This window comes from Pongo pygmaeus, chromosome 6 (genome assembly GCF_028885625.2).
Source record: "Pongo pygmaeus isolate AG05252 chromosome 6, NHGRI_mPonPyg2-v2.0_pri, whole genome shotgun sequence".
Lineage (NCBI taxonomy): Eukaryota > Metazoa > Chordata > Mammalia > Primates > Hominidae > Pongo > Pongo pygmaeus.
In genome coordinates, this window is record NC_072379.2 from 19,740,156 (window position 1) to 19,764,674 (window position 24,519).

At 42.9% G+C, this 24,519-nt stretch overlaps 1 protein-coding gene across 7 annotated transcripts in view; it reads right to left on the minus strand.

Moving 5' to 3' along the window:
• The window catches only part of CALN1 (calneuron 1), a 668,056-nt gene that overhangs the window by 324,284 nt on the left and 319,253 nt on the right, over positions 1-24,519 (minus strand). For all 7 annotated transcript variants that reach the window (XM_054495063.2, XM_054495061.2, XM_054495064.2 and 4 more), the window contains one exon: positions 1,833-1,976. In XM_054495063.2, the coding sequence (XP_054351038.1) occupies positions 1,833-1,976 (144 nt within the window). The remainder of the gene's footprint in view (positions 1-1,832; positions 1,977-24,519) is intronic.

Genomic DNA, 24,519 nt, shown 5'->3' on the forward strand with positions numbered 1-24,519 from the left:
AAGGTGTTCTTTTATTTTCCTTCAACTTTTATTTTAAGTTCTGGGGTCCATGTGCAGGATGTGCAGGTTTGTTAGATAGGTAAACGTGTGCCATGGTGGTGTGCTGCACAGATCAACCCATCACCTTGGTATTAAGCCCAGCACCCATTAGCTATTCTTCCCGATACTCTCCCTCCCCACCACCAACAGGCCCCAGTGTGTTGTTCCCCACTATGTGTTTATGTGTTCTCATCATTTAACTCCCACCTACAAGTGAGAAAAAGCACAGGTATCTTGGAACCTAAAATAATATACAATTTAGGCCGGGCGCGCTGGTTCACACCTGTAATCCCAGCACTTTGGGAGGCCGAGGTGGGCAGATCACGAGATCAGGAGATCGAGACCATCCTGGCCAACATGGTGAAACTCCGTCTCTACTAAAAACACAAAAATTAGTCAGTTGTGGTGGTGCATGCCTGTAGTCCCAGCTACTCTGAAAGGCTGAGGCAGGAGAATCACTTGAACTCGGGAGGCAGAGGTTGCAGTGAGTCGAGATCACGTCACTGTACTCCAGCCTGGGCGACAGAGACAGACTCCATCTCTAAAATAAATAAATAAATAAAATACAATAAAAAATTAAATTAAATTAAATTAAAATAAGATAAAAATGTTGAAATAGATCCGTCATGAAAAAAAAAAAAAAGGTGAGAACATGTGGTGCTTGGCGTTCTGTTCCTGCATTAGTTTGCTGAGGATAATGGCTTCCAACTAAAACCCATTGTGGCACTGGTTTTACAAATCTGTGACTCTCGTCTGGCTACACTGGGGCTACACCCCGGCACTGCTGCAGCACTGCTCCCCTAGCCCCTCCCCTCCCCCTGCACCTGCCTTAGCTGCACTCTTAACTACAGCGGGACAGTTACCTGTTTCACGTCCTCCTTCCAGTTACATTTGTCCATGTCTGGACTTGACTGGCTGTTCCCTGCAGCCTCTTGCTGGTGAACTTTTCCTGAGTGTGATGCAGCCAGAGACACTGAGGGTTAGCCCAGGAGCCCAAGGCCAGGCTCTAGCCCATGCAGGAGCTTAGGATTCTTGTTTGAGAGGTTTTGGTGATGTTGGAGGAACATTCCCTAACTCACTGCCCCCATTCCTTTTTGCTTCTAGTTTGGAGCTCTGGACCAAGACCCTGGTCTTGGTCAATTTTTAAATAATTTCTTAACAATGTAACTTGTAGATCTGTGTGACATCTACAAAGCATCCAATAAAGAAAGAGGAAACAAACAAAGAAAGAAAACCCTGTGCATCCACTAAGCACCACTGAACTGTGCACTTTAAATGTGTGAATTTTAGAGTATGTGAATTCTATCTCAATAAAGCTGTTATTTAGAAGAAGAGGAGGAGGAAGAGGGCAGGGAGAAGAGGAAGAGGAAGAAGAAGAAGTAGGAGGAGGTGGAGGGGGGACGGAGTGAGGGAGGGAGGAGGAGGGAGGAGGAGGGGGGAGGGAGAGGGGGATAGGGATGGGGATGAGGGAGGGGGGAGAGGCGGATGAGGGAGGGGGGAGAGGGGGATGGGGAGGGGGGAGGGGACGAGAAGGGGAAAAACAAGATGCTGTAACTGTTCCACCAGCCAGGCCTCTTTCCTCACCCCATCCTACAGTGGCCCTGAAACCATCTCTACAGGCCCCTAGAACTCTATGGAAAGTTACTGAAAAAGCCTGTTCTAGTCCAAGTTTCTGCTTCTCAAATGTAAACCAAGTCTCTGGATTTAAAAGCGCAAGTCCCTGCATAAACCGAAGGTCTCACTGATGAGACCGGGGCATGTCTCAGGGGAGAAGCTGCTCGTCCGGGTCTTACCGTCCATGTCCAAGCGCTGCATGATGATGGCCAGCTCCACCTCGCTTGGCATGTACCCCAAAGAGCGCATGGCCATGCCCAGCTCCTGCTTGGAGATGAAGCCGTTCCCATCCCGGTCCAGAACCCGAAAGGCCTCTCGGATTTCTACAATGGAAAAGCAAAGAAAGTCCAGTGGTCACATGGCTGGCTTTATTGCACTGCAGTTATTGGTGATTGCCTACTGAGAACTCCTAACTGCTTTAAAAACAGTGATTTGTTAAAACTCTTTAATCAGATAAAAGGGAGGACAGAAGAAGAACATAAGAAAAGAAACGAAGAAAAGAAAAAGGAAAGAGAAAAAAGGAAATGGAAGGGAGGAGAGGAGAAGGGAAAATGAGAAAGGAAGAGAAAGAAAAGGAAAGGGAGAAAGGGAGAGAGAAAAAGAAGGTGGAAGGGAAGGTGGAAGAAAGGAATGAAGGGAGGAAAAAAGAGAAAGAAAGAAGAAAGGAAGGGAGCGAGGGGGAAAAAGGGAAGGAGGGAGGGAGAAAGGAAGGAAGAAAGCAAGGGAGGGAAGAAGGAAGGGAGAGAGGGAGGAAGGGAGGGAGGGAGGAGGGAAGGAAGAAGGAAGGAAGGAAGGAAAAAAGGAAAGAAGAAAGAAAAAGGAAGGAAGGAGGGAAGAAAGGAACGCAGGCAGACAAAAGAAGGAAAAAAAGAAAAAGAAAGGGAGAAAGGGAGAAAGAGACAAAGAAAGAAAGGAAAGAAAGAAAGAGAGAGAGAAAGAAAGAAAGGAAGGAAGGAAGGGAAGGAAGGAAGGAAGGAAGGAGGGAGGGAGGAGGCAGCTCGACCTGAGCATCCTCCAACTCTGTAGGAGGCACACAATTAGATGGTGGTCCCAGCAGAGAATCATGTTAACCAAGGACACTTTCTGAGCAAAGATGAGGATTTGGTTTCAGCTGTGAGGAGAAAGCTGCCTCTTAACTGCAGTCCTCAGGAGGAAAAGAGAATGCAGTTCCCCTCTGCAGGCATATTTCAGATCCCTGCTGCTGTAGGAGCTGTGCAGAAAGCTCTTCCAGCCTCATAGGAGGAGAAGAGTTAAGTATCCGGCTGTTTTTGTCTCATTCTCCTAATTTACAGGTGTTTTGTAGATATAAACAACCTCAGATCAATAAAAGCATCATGAAAACTCAAAAGATGCCTTTAATCACTTTGCCCCTGGGCTAGCAGAGAACTTGACTCTGCTATCAGTAAGGGCTGTTTCACTTGGCAGGCAATCTCCCCTCCTCTTCCCCTAAACCAGAGTTGCTCTAAATTCCACCCAGAGTCCCCTTCTCCAGAGCCACTGCAGCTGTCAGTCCTGGATTGGATGTACAACACAAGGAACTGGAAGTCACAGTGTGAAGATGAAAGGTTCGTTAATTGTTTCTGAGCACACCAGACCTAGAGCAGCTTTGACTTTTCATCAATAAACCCAGTGCAAGCCCAGATATGTCAGCTGCCATTATTCACCATGCCACGCAACTAGTATTGACTTTCTATCACGTGAGAAGCACAGTATTAATAAATACGGAAAAATAAAAATGATCCACCAGGCATTGGGGTTCTCCCACTCAGCTCGACTCCACTCAGGATGGTAAGATGCATGCAGAAACTTTCTATCACTCTTCAAACGCACACAAGCCCCTCGGCTCTGACTCATTTACTTACTACCTCACTGAATATCTGACCATGCCCTGGCATGATCATTACCACAAACTTGGTGATTTAAGACAATAGAAATCTATTCTCTCACAGTCTGGAAGCCAAAATTCCAAAATCAGCATCATTAGATCACAATCATGATGTCAGCAGAGCTGTGCTCCCCGTGAAGGCTCTAAGGGAAAATCCATTTATCTCTTCCAGCTGCCAGAGGCTGCCAGCATTCCTTGGCTTGCAGCCCCATCACTCCAATCTCCACCTTCTCCTCTTCTGTCTGTAAATCTCCCTCTGCCCTGCTCTTATAAGGACACTTGTGTTTGCATTAGGGACCACTCAGATAATCCAAGATAATCTCCCCATCTCAAGATTCTTAACTTCATCACATCTTCAAAGACTTTTCTGTAAGGTAACATTTATAAATCTCAGAGATTAGGATTTGATATCTTTGGGGGCTGCTTTTCAGATTGCTACACTATTGCATCCAGTGTTTTTGCCTAAAACATCTTCCCTTCTTCTTTTCCCTGCCCAAAATTATATCAAGGTCAAGTGTGGATGCTAAAGTGACTCCATCTTGGATGCTAATCTGCCATGTTGACTTCTGACAAACTCTAATTCTGGGAACGCCTCCCAGATTTCTATGTTATCTACTGTTCCTTGTGTAAGACCTTGTTCTTACCATACATCCTGCCCTTAGGCAGACTCCTGCCTTTCCCTACAATTGTCTATACATTCCTTCCCTATGGTATATAAGTCCTGGGTCTGGTAGGTAATGGCCAGGGGGATCCACCATCTTGTCTCGCCACCCCGCAAGACACAGACATAGCCCAAGTCCCTATTAAATGTTTCTTTCTGAGAAGCTAGATATATCAGCCTCTTTTTTCAGCCTTTCAGCTTCCTTGGACTTTGGGAGTAAGTTTGCATGGACTTGCCCATTGCAAAACACCAAACCAGGGGTCATGAATTCTGCAAAACTGTCTTTGCTCACCATAGCCAAGTTATCTCCCTTTCTGCTGACTGTTCACAGCAGGTCATTCATTCCTTTCTTGTGACATCCGGTGTACTCCATCTAGAAATACTATGATTGGCTTCTTTTCTGAGCGGTAAGCACCTCCTACCCTTCTTTCATCTTAGTGTGTTCCCCGCCCACACTGTAGGAGGCGCTAGACAGATAAGCTGTTCAAGGGATGATGAGCCTGAATGGATAAGGATCATATATTAGTAGTAAATTCATTATCAATACTAATCCAGCATGCTGAATTCTTTCTGGGACGAATTGTGGGCTCCAGCAGAGAGAAGACCAGCCTGTGCACCCGGACCCTAGGCTCCCAGCCAGGCGTATTAGCTAATTAGGTCCGCGGCCAAACCCTGGAGGCCTCAGTTTGTTCATGAGTAAAATGAGCTGTGCTGGCTGCAAGGATCCCTCAGGTCCTCCAGCCCTTCTTTCTGTGGATCCGTGGACATCGTTAAAGTGTTTAAGTGAAGAACAGGAAGCCTGTGTTCTCTTACACACCCTATTAATCTGCTGTTCAACACCTCCTCCCCTTTCTTTCCATCAATGGTATAGAAACAAATTTTAGTCCAACCCAAATTCTGAATCAAGGCGTTTGTCTCCATTTCAAGCTTTTCCCATCAATGAAATATGCCCAAGGTTACCTAAAACAGCCATATGTTTTCCTACCAAGTCCCAACTGGCCTGGAAGGAGCTTGGAGCCACTACTCAGCTTGAGGTCATGGCGCACTGTGCTCAAGGACACTGGGATGGAGGACACGGCCTCATGTGGCCTGAGCTCAGATCCCCAATTGCCAAGGATGGGAGGACACAGAGGCCAGGCCTCCCGACGTGAGAGTCAGCCCATGAGGCAGCCAGCGCCAAGCGCCAGCTCTGCCCTGCAAGCTGGTGCAGCCTTCTCCCTCAGCCTCAATTTCCCCATCTGAAAAAATGGGTTAGGTGTGATGTCCTTCCAGCCTCTGTAGCAGGGTTTTACATTGGGACCAGGACATACGATGCAACAGTAGGAAATGTCAGAGGATGACAAGGTCTGCAGCTGCAGTCACTAGATAGCCAGTTGTAAGCTAAGTTTTGCTCTTAGTTCTCCGGAAGGCTCCTTCCCAAGGCATCATCTCCACTTCCCATTCCTTCTGACTCATTCCTGAACTCTCTGGGTTACTGATATGGCTGGACAGGGTAGGTCCCTTCCATTGACAGGCCTTTGTTCCTGTGGTCTTCCTGTATGCCCTAGACCTTACGGGTAAGCATCGACCTACATCCTTATAATGGACGACACCCCAGCGGGCCCTAGCTGGGGGTGTTTGAGAACATGGCCTGGAAATGAGGACCTTGACAGCTGAGCCTTTGGACCTCCAAGTTGCTCCACCTTTGGGGCTACTGGATTTAGCAAGTCAGACCACAGACGGAGGTCACTCCAGAAGTCTCTCCAACTCTTCTTTCCACAGTGTCCTCTGCCACCATGCTGGCTTAGCTCTGAGTTCCTCATCTTCCCCTTAGACTCTGTGACAGCCTCTTATCTCTTGTCACTCCAGCAGTAGCCTCCTCTAAAGGGACCTGCTCCTTCGAAGCCTTGAATGCCTGTGGCTTACTCTGTAGTCTATAGCAAGGCTGGCCTCCTCCAACCAAGCCCAGGACAGGGCAGGCCACACATCAGCTCAGGGTTCTATTTTCGGTGGCATGCAGGTAAGCAGGACAAAGCTGTCCTTCTTTATTCTCTATTTGCATAGGGAGCTCCTGGCTCCCACGTAGAGAATTCGTGTGTGTGTCTGTGTGAGTGTGTGTGTGTGTCTGTCTGTAGAAGCAGACAAACCTCACTAACTTCTTTTTTTCAAAATAGCAGAAAGAGAAAAAAAAATACAAAACTAGAAATCCATAATAGGCACCTCTGGAGATTTAATGTTTCTAGGGTAAGGAAAGCCCAGGCGAACTAGAGGCTTATTAGAAGGAAATGGGTCTTGCAGTCTGGGAGAGACATGTGATGTGTGCCTCATTTTATTTTTAATAGCAGAACAGGGTGTGAAAAATATGCCTGTAAAACCCACGGAGACATTGGAACAGGCAGGATCCCTCTGGCTCTAGGAGGACGGCTCCCAGCATTGAGTGGGCTTTGGCCACTCTCCCATCCTTGGGAACTGGGGACCACAGATCAAGTTTTCAAGAACAGCCAGTAATGTTGTGTGCTTTTCACTGAAACGTACTCCTTCTTTGGCCCAAAGTCTCTGGTGCATCAGGGCTAAGTGAGCACGCCGTATCTTTGGTCTTTAATTAAACTTTACTCCTCCATCTCAGGCAACACGTGCACGTTAGACACTAGTATGCCAATTTTAACCACCTCCAAGATGTCTTTGTGGGCCACAGAAATGTTCTCTGCAATGGTGATAGGAACCTGTCCAACTGTCATTGTGTGGTGTATGAAAGGACACGTGGCAACACGCATCGTCTGAGATGACTCCAGTCTCCGCAAGCATATGGAGTCGCCCAGAATCAAAGTCGGCGTTCCCACAGGGATCTGAGCCCCTCCTCCCTAAAGGGAAGCAGAGAGTCTTGAGCCAAGCAAGGACTTGGAAAGAAATAATCCTGTTATTCAGCCCAAGAGATTTACTTCTCACTATGCTGGTAACTTTTTTTTTTTTTTCTCTGAGATAGTCTTGCTCTGTTGCCCAGGCTGAAGTGCAGTGGTGCCATGATAGCTCACCACAGCCTTGAGCTCCTGGGCTCAAGGGATCCTCCTGCCTTGGCCTCTTGAGTACACACCACCATGCTCGACTAATTTTTTATTTTTCATTTTTTGTAGAAACAGGGTCTCACTGTGTTGCCCAGGCTGGTCTCAAACACCCAGCCTCAAGCAATCCTTCTGCCTCAGCCTCCCAAACTGCAGGCATGAACTGGTAACTCTTTTCTCTTTCTTTTTGTTGGAGATGGGGTCTCACTCTGTCACCCAGGCTGGAGTGCAGTGATGTGAGCTCAGCTCACTGCAACCTCCACCTCCCTGGTTCAAGCGATTTTCCTGCCTCAGCCTCATGAGTAGCTGGGATTACAGGCGCCCACCACCACAACGGCTAATTTTTTGTATTTTCAATAGAGACGGTGTTTCACTATGTCGGCCAGGCTGGTCTTGAAGTCCTGACCTCAGGTGATCCACCAGCCTCAGCCTCCCAAAGTGCTGGGATAACAGGCATGCGCCACCGTGCCAGGCTCTCTTTTTTCTTAAAAAAAAAAAGTCTGCATTGGGACCTAGTGCCCTCTGAGAATCAGGCCTCAGCTCCGTGACGCTTCCTAACGACACAGCCAATTCCAGGCAAGAACAATGGCAAAAGCACAGCTGTCGCAGGGAGAAGACTCATTTCTCAGGCATCAGATAAAGTCCAGACACCAGCCAGCATCGATATTAGTTGGCTGATGAGAATCAGGTGAAATTTACAGTACTAATTTGCCACCTCAAATTGGTAATGAAGAACAACAATTTTTCCTATCTCAGTTGTGTACGATGCAAAATCTGCTTATTCTTCACAGAAATATATCTTCAGGAAGAATGTGGGTCTTCATTGCCATAAAGTGATGGCTTTATTAACAAAGAAGATGCATTGTGAGGCTACATGGCATTGAGACATTGCAAAACTGGAGAAAGATGCGGTTCAGCAAGACTAGGCAAGGCAGTTATTTAAAAGCAATGGAAATGCACCGGAAAATGTAAGATACAAACCTAAAGTTATTTATGCAAAGGAAGAAATTGGGCAGGGACCGAGCCTATGACAAAGAGATTTAGAAAGGTTTTTACCTTCTCTAAGAAAGGCAAAAAATGAATATTTACCGATGATTAATAAGCCATTCATTCTGCAAAGAGTTGCTGTTTACTTATATTTCAGGGGCTGTGCTAGGATAGATAAGTAGCAAAAGAAACTTTCCAGGCTGCAAGACATCTGTATTACAGTTGAAGAGACAGAGAGGTGACCAGATGTTCATAAGCAAGAATGACAAGTGCTATAATACAAGTCTACACAAAATCCCATGGAGGTCGAGATGTTGAAGGGACAACTCTGAGGAAGGGCTGTTGGGGTTACGCCTGAATCTTTTAAATCTCAAGTCTATCAAGAGAAGGGTAAACAGGCAGGGGTGGGAAAATGTGGCAAGACACGGGCATGTCTACAATTCTGGCTGCCTGGTGGGGGGAGAAACGAGAAACACTGAGAGATGAGAGTGGAGAATTGCACTAGGGTGATGCTATAGTTTGGATGTTTTTTCCCCAAAATCTCATGTTGAAATTTGATCTCCAGTGTTGGAGGTGGAGCCCAATGGGAGGCCTATGAGCCATGGGGGCAGATCCTTCATGAACAGATCAATACTCTCTCTGGGAGGAGGGGGAGGGGTTGCGTGAGTCCTCAATTAGTTCCTGCAAGAGTTGGTTAAAAGAAAAGAACCTGGCACCTCCCCCTCTCTCTTGCTTCCTCTCTTACCATGGGATCTTCGCACACACTGGCTCCCCTTTGCCTTTCTCCACAGGTGGAAGCATCCTGGGGTCCTCACCAGCAGCCAAGCAATTGCTGATGTCATGCTTCTTATACAGTCTGCAAACCATGAGCCAAATATATATTTTCTATATAAATTATCTAGCTTCAGGTTTTCCTTTATAGCAACGCAAAACAGACTACGACAGGCAATATTGCAATGGGCCTTCAGAGCCATCTGGGCTCTACCCCGCAGGCCAGGGGTTGGCAAAGGATGGCCTGTAGCCAAGCCTAGCTCACCACCTTCTTTCACAAATAAAGTTTTATTGGAACACAACCATGCACATTTGTTTCTATATGTCTCCACTGGTTGTCTATTTTCTCCTGTTTTTGTGCTACACCAGCAGAATGGAATAATTGTGACAGGACTGTGTGGCCCACAAAGACTAAAATATTTATACTCTGGACTTTTCTTTTTAAAGTGTGTGACCCTTTCATGTAGGCCATAGGGAGCTCCCAGTGGTTTTAAAATATATTTTTTTAAGGGTGAGATTTTTAGACCAAGAGCTCAGGCATCAGGGTGGCTACGGCTGGAGTGACAAGAGATAAGAGGCTGTCACAGAGTCTAAGGGGAAGATGAGAAACTCAGAGCTAAGCCAGCATGGTGGCAGAGGACACTGCGGAAAGAAGGGTTTGAGAGACTTTTCAGAGATAGAGTGGATGGTGCTCAAGGAGAGCTCAGATGTCAGAGTCTGGAAGAGGGATGATTTGAAAGACAGTGCTGGAGGGCCGGGCACAGTGGCTCACGCCTGTAATCCCAGCATTTTGAGAGGCTGAGGTGGGTGGATCACTTGAGGTCAGGAGTTTGAGTCCAGCTTGGCCAACATGGTAAAACCCAAGAAAGAAGTAAAAGTAAAATAAAAGTAAAAGTAAAAGGGGAGGGGAGGGGAGGGGAGGGGAGGGGAGGGGAGGGGAGGGGAGGGGAGGGGAGGGGAGGGGAGGGGAGGGAAGGGGAGGGGAGGGAAGGGGAGGGAAGGGGAGGGAAGGGAACACTGTAGTTTTACGTGATGGCATTAACAACAAACAATTCAGGAGGGACTGCAGGCTGTCTTGGAGGGAAGTGAGGTTTGGCCACACTGAGGACAGGTGTCTGAGTGATACCCTGGTGATTGCTTCTAGCGAACAGCTGCAAATACTTGGCAAGAGTTTGGAGACAGGTGATGCTGAAAATATGACAAGAATGGAAAATGGGGATAGAATGATGATCGCTGCATAGAAAATGCTGGTTTAATCCCAGGGAGGGCTTTAGTGTGAATGAGTTAAGTTGTAATTTAATTATAACCTATCAGTCTGCAAATAACGACCAACTGACTTCAGAAATTAGGAAACATAGAGGTGAAAGGGACAGAGCTATGAAGGCGGAGGGAAGTGTGCTAGAAAAAAGAGGCTGGGACAAGGCATGGCGGCTCATGCCTGTAATCCCCACACTTCGGGAGGCCGAGGTGGGCAGATCACCTGAGGTCAGGAGTTCGAGACCAGCCTAGCCAACATGGCAAAACCCCATCTCTACTAAAAATACAAAAATTTGCTGGGCGTAGTGGCACATGCCTGTAATTTCAGCTACTCGGGAGGCTGAGACAGGAGAATCACTTGAACCTGGGAGGCAGGGGTTGCAGTGAGCCAAGATCACACCATTGCACTCCAGCCTGGGCAACAAGAGAAAAAGGAGGCTGGGCATGCAACAGGTGCTCAGAAGTGTTTCCATTTTTAGTAATGTGGGACATTATGGACATTACATTATATATGGACATTATACTATACATATAGTATAATATAAATATATAGTATAATGTCCATGCCCCACATTATTATATACTGTATAGTATATATTATACACCATATACAATTATATATATTAATAATGTATAGTATATAATATATACTATATATAATATATACTAACGTATAGTATATAATATATACTATATATAATATATACTAACGTATAGTATATAATATATACTATATATAATATATACTAACGTATAGTATATAATATATACTATATATAATATATACTAACGTATACTATATAATATATACTATATATATACTAACGTATACTATATAATATATACTATATATAATATATACTAACGTATACTATATAATATATACTATATATATACTAACGTATACTATATAATATATACTATATATAATATATACTAACGTATACTATATAATATATACTATATATAATATATACTAACGTATACTATATAATATATACTATATATAATATACAGTGTATAATAATAACATGGGCCAAAGAAACAAGCCACTTAGATGGAGGGGTGGATACAGTGCTGCTTTGTATAACTCACTTTTTTTTAGCACCATCATCTCCACCTGGATTTTTTTTTTTTTACTTTTTCATGGAAAGATCTATTTTAATTTATTTTTTAATATTTTTAATTAAGGTCAAAAATATAATTTACCATCTTTGCCACTGTTAAGTGTTCAGTTAAGTAATGATAAATACATTATACATATACATTCTTTTTTTTTTTTTTTTTTTTGAGACAGAGTGACTGTCGCCCAGGCTGGAACACAGTGGTGCGATCTCGACTCACTGCAACCTCCATCTCCTGGGTTCAAGCAATTCTCATGCCTCAGTCTCCTAAGTAGCTGGGATCACAGGTGTGCACCACCACACCTGGCTAATTTTTGTATTTTTAGTAGAGCCGGGTTTCGCCATGTTGGCCAGGCTGGTCTCAAACTCCTGGCCTTGTGATCTGCCCGCCTCAGCCTCCCAAAGTGCTAGGATTACAGGCGTGAGTCACCGCGCCCGGCCATATACATTCTTTTTTATTTCCATCCCCCACCTTCTCTCCCCTCCTTCCTTACCTCTGGTAACCAGCAACCTACTCTCTATTTTCATGAGATCCTCTTTTTTCAGCTCCCATATATGAATGAGAACATGCAATATTTTTCTTTCTGTGCTTTACTTATTTCACTTAACATAATGACCTCCAGTTCCATCCATGGTGCTGCAAATGACAGGATCTCATTCTTTTTTATGGCTGAATAACAGTCCATTGTGTATATGGACTACATCCTAGTTTTTATTTTTTCTGGGCCCACTTTTAAAAAGGAATTGTGACTCCTTAGGTGATTTGCTATTTGAGGTGTGACTGCATCTATTTCAATAAATACTCATTGAACGTACCTCTACTCCAGGATCAGACTTGAGAAGAAGGTTCAAGTGAGACATGGCAGAGGCATGCCTGAGCCGAACCCAGTCCTGAAGGCACTTCCTGCTTTTGTTTGTTGAAATGGAATCTTATTTCACAAAGCATTTTAGGCAGTTTCAAGGACTTAAATGAGACTAGCCTGGACAATATAGCAAGACCCTGTCCCTGTTTTTTTAAAAAAAGGCTTAAAATTTACCTAAGGGAAAAACATGCACAGGAGCTGGAGGAGAGAAAGATGAACTAGAAATCTCTGAGGAAGTATACAGGGAGGAGGTGAGATTTAGAGGCTGAGAGAGGCTGAGGCTTGGAGGAAGCATGGCAGAGAGGCCCTTCAAAGAGGGCACAACAGGGTAAGGAAGCAGGAGGGGGCTGAGCTGGGGCTCTGGGCTTCTCCTGGGTGGTGCCATGCAAAAGGACACAGCTAGCACTAGCGGCCAGCCATACCTCCAAGTTAGCTGCAAGTATTAATCTGGAACTAATCACTGCATCTGTGCTGTAAGATGAGAATCCAGTGTTCAACAGGACTCCTGTAAATTGGTAAATTCCCCAGCCCAGATTCACCTTGGCCAGCTACCACCCAGCTGTTGACTAAAAGAGCCAAACTCTGTAAAATATTTAAAGACATTTATTCTGAGCCAATATGAATGACCATGGCTTGAGTATAGTCTCAAGAGGTCCTGAGAAAGTGCCCAAGGTGGTAAAGTTATAGTTTAATTTTATACATTTTAGGGAGATAGGAATTATAAGCAAAGACATAAATTAATACATGGAAGGCGAACATTAATTCAACCAGATATCTTCAAGTGGGGGTGCTTACAGGTCATAGGGGAATTAAAAGATTTTCTGAGGCTGAGTGCAGTGGCTCATGCCTGTAATCCCAGCACTTTGGGAGGCCAAGACAGGAGGATCATTTGAAACCAGGAATTCGAGACTAACCTGGGCAACATAGTGAGACCCCATCTCTACAAAAAATTAAAAACCAAATTAACCAGGTGTATTGGTGCACACCTGTAGTCCCAGCTACTAAGGAGGCTGAGATGGGAGGACTGCTTGAACCCAAGAGTCTGAAGCTAAAGTGAGCTATGATCATACCACACTTAAGAAGTCAGAAGAAAGGAATGCTTGAGTTAAAATAAGGGGACTGTTGAAGCCAAGGTTTTTGTTATGTAGATGAAGTCTCATAGATGGCAGCCCTCAGAGAGCATGTGATGCTATACCGGTCAGGCTGGATTTGGTATTTTATTACCTTAAGACACTGTTTGGTCAGTCTTACGATCTGCATTTTAATCTTAATGCTGGTCAGTTATGCCTAAACTCTGAAAGGGAAGGGATATAACAAGGTGTGTCTGACCTCCCTTCCCATCATGGCCAGAATTCAGTTTTTCAGGGTGCTTGGGGGTCCCCTTGGCCTAAATTGGGGTCTGTTCAGTTGGGTGGGGGCCTAGGATTTTATTTTTGGTTTACATTGCTTAAGAATGAGTCACTGTTGGCCAGACACAGTGGCTCCCACCTGTAATCTCAGCACTTTGGGAGACCAAGCTGGGCAGATCACTTGAGGTCAGGAGTTTGAGACCAGCCTGGCCAACATGGCGAAACTCCATCTTTACTAAAAATACAAAAATTAGCCGGGCCTGGTGGTGGGTGCCTGTACTCCCAGATACTCAGGAGGCTAAGGCAGGAGAATTGCTTGAACCCAGGAGGTGGAGGTTGCAGTGAGCCGAGATTGCGCCACTGTACTCCAGCCTGGGTGACAGTGCGAGACACCATCTCAAAAAAAAAAAAAAAAAAAAATGAATCACTGTTGACCCTGGGAACAGACAGCAGGCAGCTCTGGGGAAAAAGGTGCACAGGCCCAGTGCTCAGGGCTGGTGGGCCATTGATAGGATGAACCTACTGTGCATCTCAGATGTCCCTGCATGCCACACTCCTGGCCTTTCTCGTTACCTCATGGCCAAAACCACATGTTTTAATTAAAACATGAATCTGACTCCTTCCCTAGCTATCATTCTGAAAGAAGGGCATTTTTGTAACTTATTAAGTGGTGAAATTATACCAACAAAGACTATCTCAGGTTATGAAAAATAATAATTTCTTTCATGGCCAAAATCACATCTTTAATGGAAAAATTAAGTCAACTCCTTCCCTAGCTATCATTCTGAAAGCAGAGCATTTTGGTAACTTTATGAGGTGGTGAAATTCTACTACTCAGGTCATGAAAAGTAATTTCTTTCTTAAGCTAGAATGGCACAAGATAGTCAGAAAGTTAGAGGCATTTCTAAGGGTTTAAGAACTAGAGCATAAAGTTAATCTGTCCCCAAACGTTACACCTGGACAGATTAAGCTGAATCGATTTTAGCATGCCAGGTAGGTTAAAGCTAATGGAAAATTCCTCAACAGTGAAAGAACAAAGCAAATTAGAACAGAAACAAACAAGGAAAGCCTAGCCCGGCCAGAGATAACTGAATGCTCCAGGCAGGGCCAAAAGGAAAATGAGTGGATGAGATTTAAATATGTATGAGAGTGATAATCACTGGAGGGTCTCCATACAAAATGACAAATGACAAAATTCTCAGGGCTGACCCCTCTGGGAAGATGTCGAGTCAAGTCAGAAGGAAGGGATCTCGCATTGCTGGAACACATCAGTTCCATTTGTCTGGAATGGTACTAGACTCCACTGCTAGGTCATCAACAGCTGCAAGTCCAGAGGATCAACAAGGCAACTGCTCCTCCAGAAAAGCATGAAAAACTGTTCAGAATGGGTTTTAAAAATCAGAAGACAGATTTCAAGCAGTATCTATGTTCTGATCTTATTTTAGTAAAATAAAAATGATATATATTTTGGAAGACTGCAAGAATAGACATCAAAATATTAACAGTGAACTTTCTGTGTGTTGAGATTACAGCTGATGTTTATTTTCCTTGCTCATGGGTATTTTCAAAGTCTCTATTGTAAACTTGCCATATTAGTCCATTTTCACGCTGCTGATAAAGACATACCCAAGACTGAGCAATTTACAAAAGAAAGAGGTTTAATGGACTTACAGTTCCACATGGCTGGGGAGGCCTCACAATCATGGTAGAAGGTGAAAGGCATGTCTTACATGGTGGCAGAAAAGAGAAGAGAGAGGACTTATGCAAGGCAACTCTCCATTTAAAAACTGTCAGATCTCATGAGGCATATTAACTATCATGAGAACAGCACAGGAAAGAGCTGACCCCATATGATTCATTAACCTCCCACCAGGTCCCTCCCATAACACATCGGAATTCAAGATGAGATTTGAGTGAGGACTAAACCAAACCATATCACTTGCATTATATGTTAAAAGAAAGAAAAAAAACAAAAAACAGAGCTAACCCTACAGAGGATATTGTATTAGTCTGTTTTTACACTGCTGAGTAAAAAACACTCCCGAGACTGGGTAATTTATAAAGAAAAAGAGGTTTAATGGACTCACAGATCCACATGGCTGGGGAGGCCTTACAGTCATGGCGGGAGGTGAAAGGCATGTCTTCCATGGTGGCGGCAGGCAAGAGAGAACTTGTGTAGGGAAACTCCCCTTTATAAAGCCATCAAATCTTGTGAGACTTGTTCACCACCACGAGAAGAGCATGGGAAAGACCCATTCCTATGATTCAATTACTTCTCACCAGGTCCCTCCCACGACACGTGGGAATTGTGGAAGCTAAAATTCAAGATGAGATTTGGGTGAGGACACAGCCAAATCATATGAGATATGCTACATTTTCCAGATTACATGTAGTTTTTTAAAAGTAATTTCAACTTTTACTTTAGATTCAGGGGGTACATGTACAGGTTCGTTCCATGGGTATATTGTGTGATGCTGAGGCTTGAGGCAAGAATGACGCTGTCACCCAGGTAGTGAGCATAGTGTCTAATAGGTAATTTTCCAGCCCTTGCCCCCCTAGTAGTCCCCAGTGTCTATTGTTCCCATCTTTATGTCCAACACATATTTTTCAGTGAAAAATGTTCCCAAAATGTATATAGAAAAAAAAATTATCTATATTTCACTGGTCAGCAATAACCATTACTAACATATTAGCACATTTCATTCCATACTTTTTAATATGCAAATGTTCTCAATTCAACTAGGATCATGCTCTCTATATAGCTTTATATCTTTTTTTTTCACTTAACACACTCAATTTTCAATCTTCCATATTGGTAGCTAGTCTGCAAAACAGCATTTTTGATGGTTGATTAGTATTCCATCCTATGGCCATAGCAAAATTGATTTCACCAAACTCCTGTTGTGTGATATTTAGATAATTCCCAATTTTACATAATGTTGCAATGGAAATCTTTGTACACAAATTGTCATGTATTTTCATGGCCATTTCCTTAAGATGACTTCCTAGGAATGGAATCACTGGGTCCAAGGGCAGGAACACTTTTCAGGCACTTAATACACATTGCCAAGTTGCCCTCAAAAAGGCAGTATCAATTACACCACCCTCTGCTTCCCATCAGTTTCAGGCACAGAAATATAGTCCCCTTGGAAACACACCTTTCATCCAGCTATCTCTTAGGTTTCAGTTCTTGATGTTCAAGATCCAGAGGATTACAAGGCTACGCTTCAAGGAAAAGAAGGCAATTCAGATTATGTCTGAAAAAGGCCTGCAGGGTGATCGCAGGATGGTGAGTGAACCCCACATGCAGCACACGGCCTGGCCCAAAGGAGGGCCCCAAGAAAGACACACGAGCATCTGAATCCAGGTGAGGGGGCCAGGACTCAGTGAGGGGAAAAGGGCTCCCCTGAAAAGGGAGAAGGAGAGGTCTGAGTGGGGAGAAAGCTACTCTCTCCTAACTCGAGGACCAGGACTGTTTTGGGGGTGGAACGCTTTATATTATATACATATTATCTATTATATATCTATATTATATATAATTACAGATTATATATGTTATCTATTATATATCTATATTATATATAATTATAGATTATATATTATCTATTATATATCTATATTATAACTTATATATGAATTATATATTATATATAAAATCTATATCTATTATATATAATTTCTATATGAATTATATTATATAAAATCTATATTATATATAATTATATATTATGTATTATATATAATTCCATATTATGTATTATATATCTATATAATTAATATATTATTATAATACATATTATCTATTATTTATCTATATTATATAATTAATATATAATTTATAAATTAAATAATTAATCTATAAATTAAATATTAATATATAAATTATATATTATATAATTATGTAATATGATATATAAATTATGTATTATATAATATAGATATATGTTATATAATATGTACTATGTATAATACAGATATTGTTATATAATTATATATAGTATAGATATATATAATATATAATTATGTTATTTATAATACATAAAAATCAAAAATCAACACGCACATGAGTCCCTCAGCTTCCTCCTGGACTCTGAGCCAGGTCACTGTCTCTTTAGAGGAAATATGATATGATTTGCGTGTGTGCACATGTGTTCTGGAATAGTTGGCTTGCTCTTGTGATTCACTTAGGATTACATTTCTGGGTAGACAGAATTATCTATCTACCCAGAAACATGTTTGATTATTACAGACATCAAATGTTTATTATAATAAAAATGTTTTGATTACTATAAAGGTTTTATCATAATGATTATTATAAATAAGCATATTATAATATGTGTTTTGATTATTGTAAACATGGTTATTATAAACCTGTTTATCATTATATCTATTATATAATTATATAATATTAAATTATATATAATATATATTACATATATAAATATATATTATATTATATGTAATATATAATAGTTTGTTCTACAGAAAGATCGACCTTTTCCCATGTTCCAGCAAACTCCACAGCAGCAGGAGAGAAGCCTGGCACCCCCTCCACAAAATAGTCATTCGTCACACAGCCACAGGCATCTTCTCAGGGAAAATTAGACCAACTGCCTGCCGAAGATAGAAAGTAGGAACTGCATCATTTGGCCCATACGGCAATATTGGATGTGTCTCCAAGTGGCAAATTGAGTGGAATGTATCCGTGAACAACATGGTAATAATCAATACGGTTAATTTGTCATTAGATCACACTGTTCCTAAGCTGCAAACGTTAATATACGGAGATCAGAGACTCCTTGGCATCTGAGGAAACAAAATCATTTTGTGGATTTAGCACAGATATGCAGGCCAGAAGAACAAAATCCAAGTTCCAGAAAGAAGCTAGAGAAAAAGTGAATGGAGAGAAGGGAACAGCTCTCTCAGGCATGACACCACCTCCCCTGCCCCCAGGGTCTTGGGAATCCTTTCAAGAAGCTAAGTTTGGCTGGGCACGGTGGCTCACACCTGTAATCCCAGTGATTTGGGAGGCCAAGGTGTAAGGATGACTTGAGGCCAGGAGTTCGAGACTAGCCTAGGCAACATAGCCAGACCCTATCTCTATGAGAAATTTAAAAAATTAGTCAGGTATGGTGGCACATGCCTAAAGTCCAAGCTACTGGGGAGACTGAGGTGGGGGGATCACTTGAGCCCAGAAGTTTGAGGCTGCAGTGAACTGTGATCATGCCGCTACACTCCAGCCTGGATGACAGAGCAAGACCCTGTCTCTAAGAAACATACAAAGCTAAGTTTATCTTCGGATCATTCAATTCAACTCAATTCAACAAATATTTCTTAAGCACCTACTGTATGTCAGGTAGCATTCTAGGTGCTAGGACCAGGTCCCAGGAGACCAAGGTATAAATAGTAACAAGATATTTAAGCAGTGCTAAAGAAAATAATTGTTCAATGATACTTGTGAAAGCACAGTAAGGCAGCCTTTAATCAGCACCACTGCAATAGCTATAGAGACCACGGCAATGGAATTTTGTTATGGGGGAGAGAGATTGGGCTCAACTCTGAATATTGCACAGCCAAGGGGGCATTTAGAGCCAGGGAGCGGGCTGGGGGTCACAGCTATTTACCGCTGTTGCAGTGACCCCGATAGAACAAGAGGACAGCGATGGTCACACGTTCGCTTGACTTCTCACTCCTAATTCATCCATTTTGTAGTGTCTTAGACCAAAACAGCTCAGGTGCCTACAACAGGGTCCAAAGACTTCTCACTGCCTGCTAGAAGTGAGCAGAAAACTTTTTGCTTGTGTAGCTCAGCCCATGAAACAGAAAATTCTCCTAAAGCCATCTGTCAATTAACTCATAGCACTGAGGTGTGGAACAAAATGACAAATGGTGGGAGTTGGAGGAACTGGTTCTAATCTAGACAAGAACTCCTCTTCTGCTGTGTGATTTTTTTCCCATTTTAACTCGTATCAACCTTGTCCTTCCTGTCACCACGTGCAAGGGCACAAGTAAACACCGAGCCATGTCTTGTTTCTAATTTGCTTGCAAATACGAGAGGCCCTGGAATCGCTATCTGTAAAAAGGTAGCCAGATAGAATGCGAGACAACTTGAGGGTAAATCGTGGAAAGGATTGAGACTGGCTCACGGAGGCTCAGGGGAAGCCCAGGGAACCGCTCCCCTCTGTAGCTCATCAAATCCCTGCACACCAGCACTCCCATTTGTTCTCCGCCGCATTATTTCTCAGTCCATTTGGCCTTCCTGATAATTGATAAAGGGCTGACTATGAAGGAAATTGTTCTCCACTGCAGGGTGCATAAATATCCCATTATCAATAGGAAGCAATTTACTTGCTTAAAATTGCCGACTCTCTCATTTTGTTTTAACATACTGTTTCTCTATCAAAATAAGTCTACACCTTTGAAAAGGCTATCTCCAAAGCCTCACACTGGCTCCGGCTTGAAAAATAAATCTGAAATCAGCCGAGGCAGAATGACCTCATCCCAGCCCTCTGATATTAAAAGAGCAGCTCAGAAAAGTGGAAAAATTGCTTTAGGAATTCTATCTACCAGAAATGTAATCCTAAGCAAGTTACAAGACAGTAGGCCAACTATTTCAGAACACACGTGCACACACACACAAATCATTCCGTATTTCCCCTAAAGAGACAGCGACCTGGCTCAGAGTCCAGGAGGAAGCTGAGCGGCTCCTGGTCCGTGTGGATTTGGGGATTCTGAAGGTAAATAGTGTGGTAAAGGTAACACTGCAATCTATTGGAGAAAACAGGAAGTACTCAATACACAGACCACAATGAACAGTTAAGAACTCGGAAACAATTAAGTTACAACTGTGCATCACACCATAGACCCAAATTCACTTTTGGAAAATTAAAAAGCAGAGGGAATTAAAACTATAATAATTAGATGACACTTCGGGAGGCCACGGTGGGAGAATCACTTTGAGGCCAGGAGTTTGAGACCAGCTTGGGTAACACAGCCAGACCCCGTTTCTATAAACAATTTTAAAAATTAACTGGGCATACACGAGGCATGTAACTGCGTGCCTGTAGTCCCAGCTACTTGGGAGGCTGAGGTGGGAGGATTGCTTAAGCCCAGAAGTTTGAGGCTGCAGTGAGGTATAACCCTACCACAGCACTCCAACCTGGGAGACAGAGCAAGAACCTTTCTCTAAATAGTAATAATAATATAATTAGATGACAAAAGATCTTTGTAAACAAGGATTGAAGGCAGATTGATATATCAAAAAAAAAAAAGAAACAAAGAAAAAAAAACATGAAGATAAAAAGACAACCTGAAGAAAAAAAAACAAATGAACTGACCTACAGCAGACAAGGAAATAGTCTTTGATGTGTGAAAAGTTTTACCAGAATGTCCCACCAGAGCAATGCAAAAGACAAACAGATTTTCCCCAAAAGGAAAAACACAGATATGCAAAAATTACATAAAAAAAAGAATTACAACTCATTATTAAGTTTTTTTAACTCATGGGTTTTTTTTACTATTAATTTTCTAGTTCAAGTGAATATCACCATAATATACCATGGTTTTTGTTTTGCTTTGTTATTTTGTTTTGAGACGGAGTCTCACTTTGTCACCTGGGCTGGCGTGCAATGGTGCAACCTTGGCTCACTGCAACCTCTGCCTCCCAGGTTCAAGCGATTCCTGTGCCTCAGGGTCCTAAATAGCTGGGACTACTCCCAGCTGATCTGTGTATTTTTTTGGTAAAGACGGGATTTCATCATGTTGGCCAGGCTGGTCTCAAACTCCTGGCCTCAAGTGATCCGCCTGCCTCAGCCTCCCAAAATGCTGGGATTACAGGCATGAGCCACCACGTCCGGCCCACCATGTTTTATCTATCAGATGCATATGCAGCCAATAAATACTTGCTGATTGTCTTCTATGTGCCAGGCACTGTTCTAGGAGCAGGATATGGCAGTGAACAAAGCAAGGATCCCTGGCCTGCGTGCTTGCCATCCACTGGGGGAAGACAGACGATGGGCACTTTGTAAAGTAAATAACTTGGGTGTATAGGAAGGTGATAAATGCTACAGAAATTTTTTTAAAAAAATAGAAGAGTAAAGTAGACAGCGGTACAGAATTATAGGGTGCGCTAAGGAACAGGTTACAGTGTTTTAAAACTTTATTTCAACAGTTTTTGGGGAACAGCTGGGTTTTGTTACATGGATAAGTTCTTTAGTGGTGATTTCTGAGATCTTTGGTGCACCTGTCACCCAAGCAGTGTACGCTGTACTCAATATGTAGTCTTTTACCCCTCCCGCCCCCACCTTCCTGTCCTCCCCAAGTCCCGAGTCCACTGTATCATTCTTTTTTTTTTTTTGAGACAGAGTCTCGCCCTGTCGCCCAGGCTGGAGTGCAGTGGCGCGATCTCAGCTCACTGCAACCTCCACCTCCTGGGTTCAAGCGATTCTCCTCCCTCAGCCTCCCAAGTATGGATTATAGGCACACGCCACCATGCCCAGCTAATTTTTTGTATCTTTAGTAGAGATGAGGTTTCACCATGTTGGCCAGGCTGGCCTCAAACTCCTGACCTCATGATCCGCCCACCTCGGCCTCCTGAAGTGCTGGGATTACAGGCGTGAGCCATCGCGCCCTGCTCACTGTATCATTCTTATGCCTCTGCATCCTCATAGCTTAGCTCCCACTTATAAGTGAGAACATACAATGTTTGGTTTTCCATTCCTGAGTTGCTTCACTTAGAATAATGGTCTCCAACTCCATCAAAGTTGCTGCAAAGACCATTATTTCATTCCATTTTATGGCTGAGTATTATTCCATGGTGTATATATACCACATTTTCTTCATCCACTCATTGGTTGATGGGCATTTAGGTTGGTTCCATAATTTTGCAATTGTGCCTTCTGCTGCTAAAATTTCTTCCAGTTCCTGACTCCAGCAACTGGAAGAAAGATCCACAAGGCTTGTTTGCTGCTATAAACATGTGTGTGCATGTGTCTTTCTCACACAATGACTTCTTTTCCTTTGGGTAGGTACTTCTTTTCCTTCGGGTAGGTACTTCTTTTCCTTCGGATAGATACCCAAAAGAAAAGTGGTGATTTCTGATATTCTGGTGTACCTGTCAACTGAGCAATATACACTGTATCCAGTTTGTAGTCTTTTACCCCTCACCCCTCCCACCCACCTCTCTCCTGAATCCCCAAAGTCCATTATATCATGTTTATGCCTTTGCATCCTCATAGCTTAGCTCACACTTAGAAGTGAGAACATATGATATTTGGTTTTCCATTCCTGAGTTGCTTCACTTAGAATAATGGTCTCCAGCTCCATCCAATTTGCTGCAAAGGCCATTATTTCATTCTCTTTTATGGCTGGGAGGGTGGGAGGGGTTGAGGGATGAAAGACTATAATACATATTGGGTACAATGTACACTGCTTGGGTGACAGGTGCACCAAGATCTCAGAAATCACCCATAAAGAATTAAATCACCACTAAAGCATGTATCCATGTAACCCAAAACCACCTGTTCCCCAAGAACTATTGAAATAAATATATAAATAAAATTTTAAAAAATCGTAACCCGTTCCTTGTGCCTCCAAGGGTAAAAACCCAAAGGAGAGGAAGTAGTGTATTTAAGTGGTACCATTCCATCCAGCAATCATTCCATCCAGTAGATTGCTGGATGGAATGGTACCATTTAAATACAGAGGTTACAGCATTGAGGGGACATTTGAGCAAAGACTTGAGGTAAGGGTGGTAGCCATGGGCTGTCTAGAGAAGAGTGCTCCAGACAGAGGAAACAGTCAGTGCTAAATCCCTAGGTAGATGTGTGCCTGATGTGTTGGAGGAAAAGCAAGGATACTGAGTCACTGGGTTGGGGCGGAGTGAGTCAGGCAGGGAGAGAAAAATAGGTGAGAAGACCCAAGAGGGAATGGGTGGGAAGGCAGATTATGCACATTTTGTGTTTTTACTGTGAATGAGGTGGGAGCTGTGGCAGGTTAAAGAGCAGAGGAGTCACGGGATCTGACTTGTGTATTTAAAAGATGCCTCTGGTTACTGGAATATCCTGAGAGCAGAGAGAGGCTGCTTCTGAGGTCCAGAGGATGACAGCAGCGGAGGAGGGAAAAGTGGTCAACGTATATATGGGTTTTAAGGTACAGCCAGCAGGGTGTTCTGAAAACTGGGGTGTGGGATGAAAGAAAAGGAGGGACATCAGGAGGGCTCCAAGGTTTCTGACTCCAGCAACTGAAAGAAAAATCCAGTAGGCTTGTTAGATGTGCCTGGTATGGTGTAGGGTGATGGTAAAATTTGCACCGTGCTGGTGGGAGTGTAAATTGGTACAGTTGAACAGTAAGTAATAAGAGCCTTCAAAAATACAGACCTTGTTTATTCAGAGCAAATCTTAAATGCACATTTTTGAGATAACTAGAGAAATTTAATTGAGAAGTATGCTGATTTAAGCTAGAGAGATAGACTGATGTGATTATACATGAAATGATATGATATATGGGTTTTGCTTCACAATATTCCAGGAAAAAAAAATGGTGGGGGCAGGAGTGATCGATGAAATACAATCGGTAAAATGTTGAAAATTGTTGAAACTCAGTCTTTGGGTATGTTTGACAATATCGATAATAAAAATATTTCTTAAGTGTGCATACCCTGGACCCAGCAATTCCATTGTAGGAATTTATCCTAAAAAATAAGAGATACATATTAAAAGATATTTATTACAGCCTCATTTGTAATAATGAAAATAGGAAACCACAAGCAATAGGCAATTAGTAAATAAGTAATATGACGCCATTTAGTTGAAAATAGTAGAAAGATTAGAAATTGGTCTGATGCATGCAGAAATTTAGTATATAACAAGAGTGACACTTCAAATAATGGGGAAAGATGAATCCAAAAAATAATGTGGGGACAACTAAGTAGA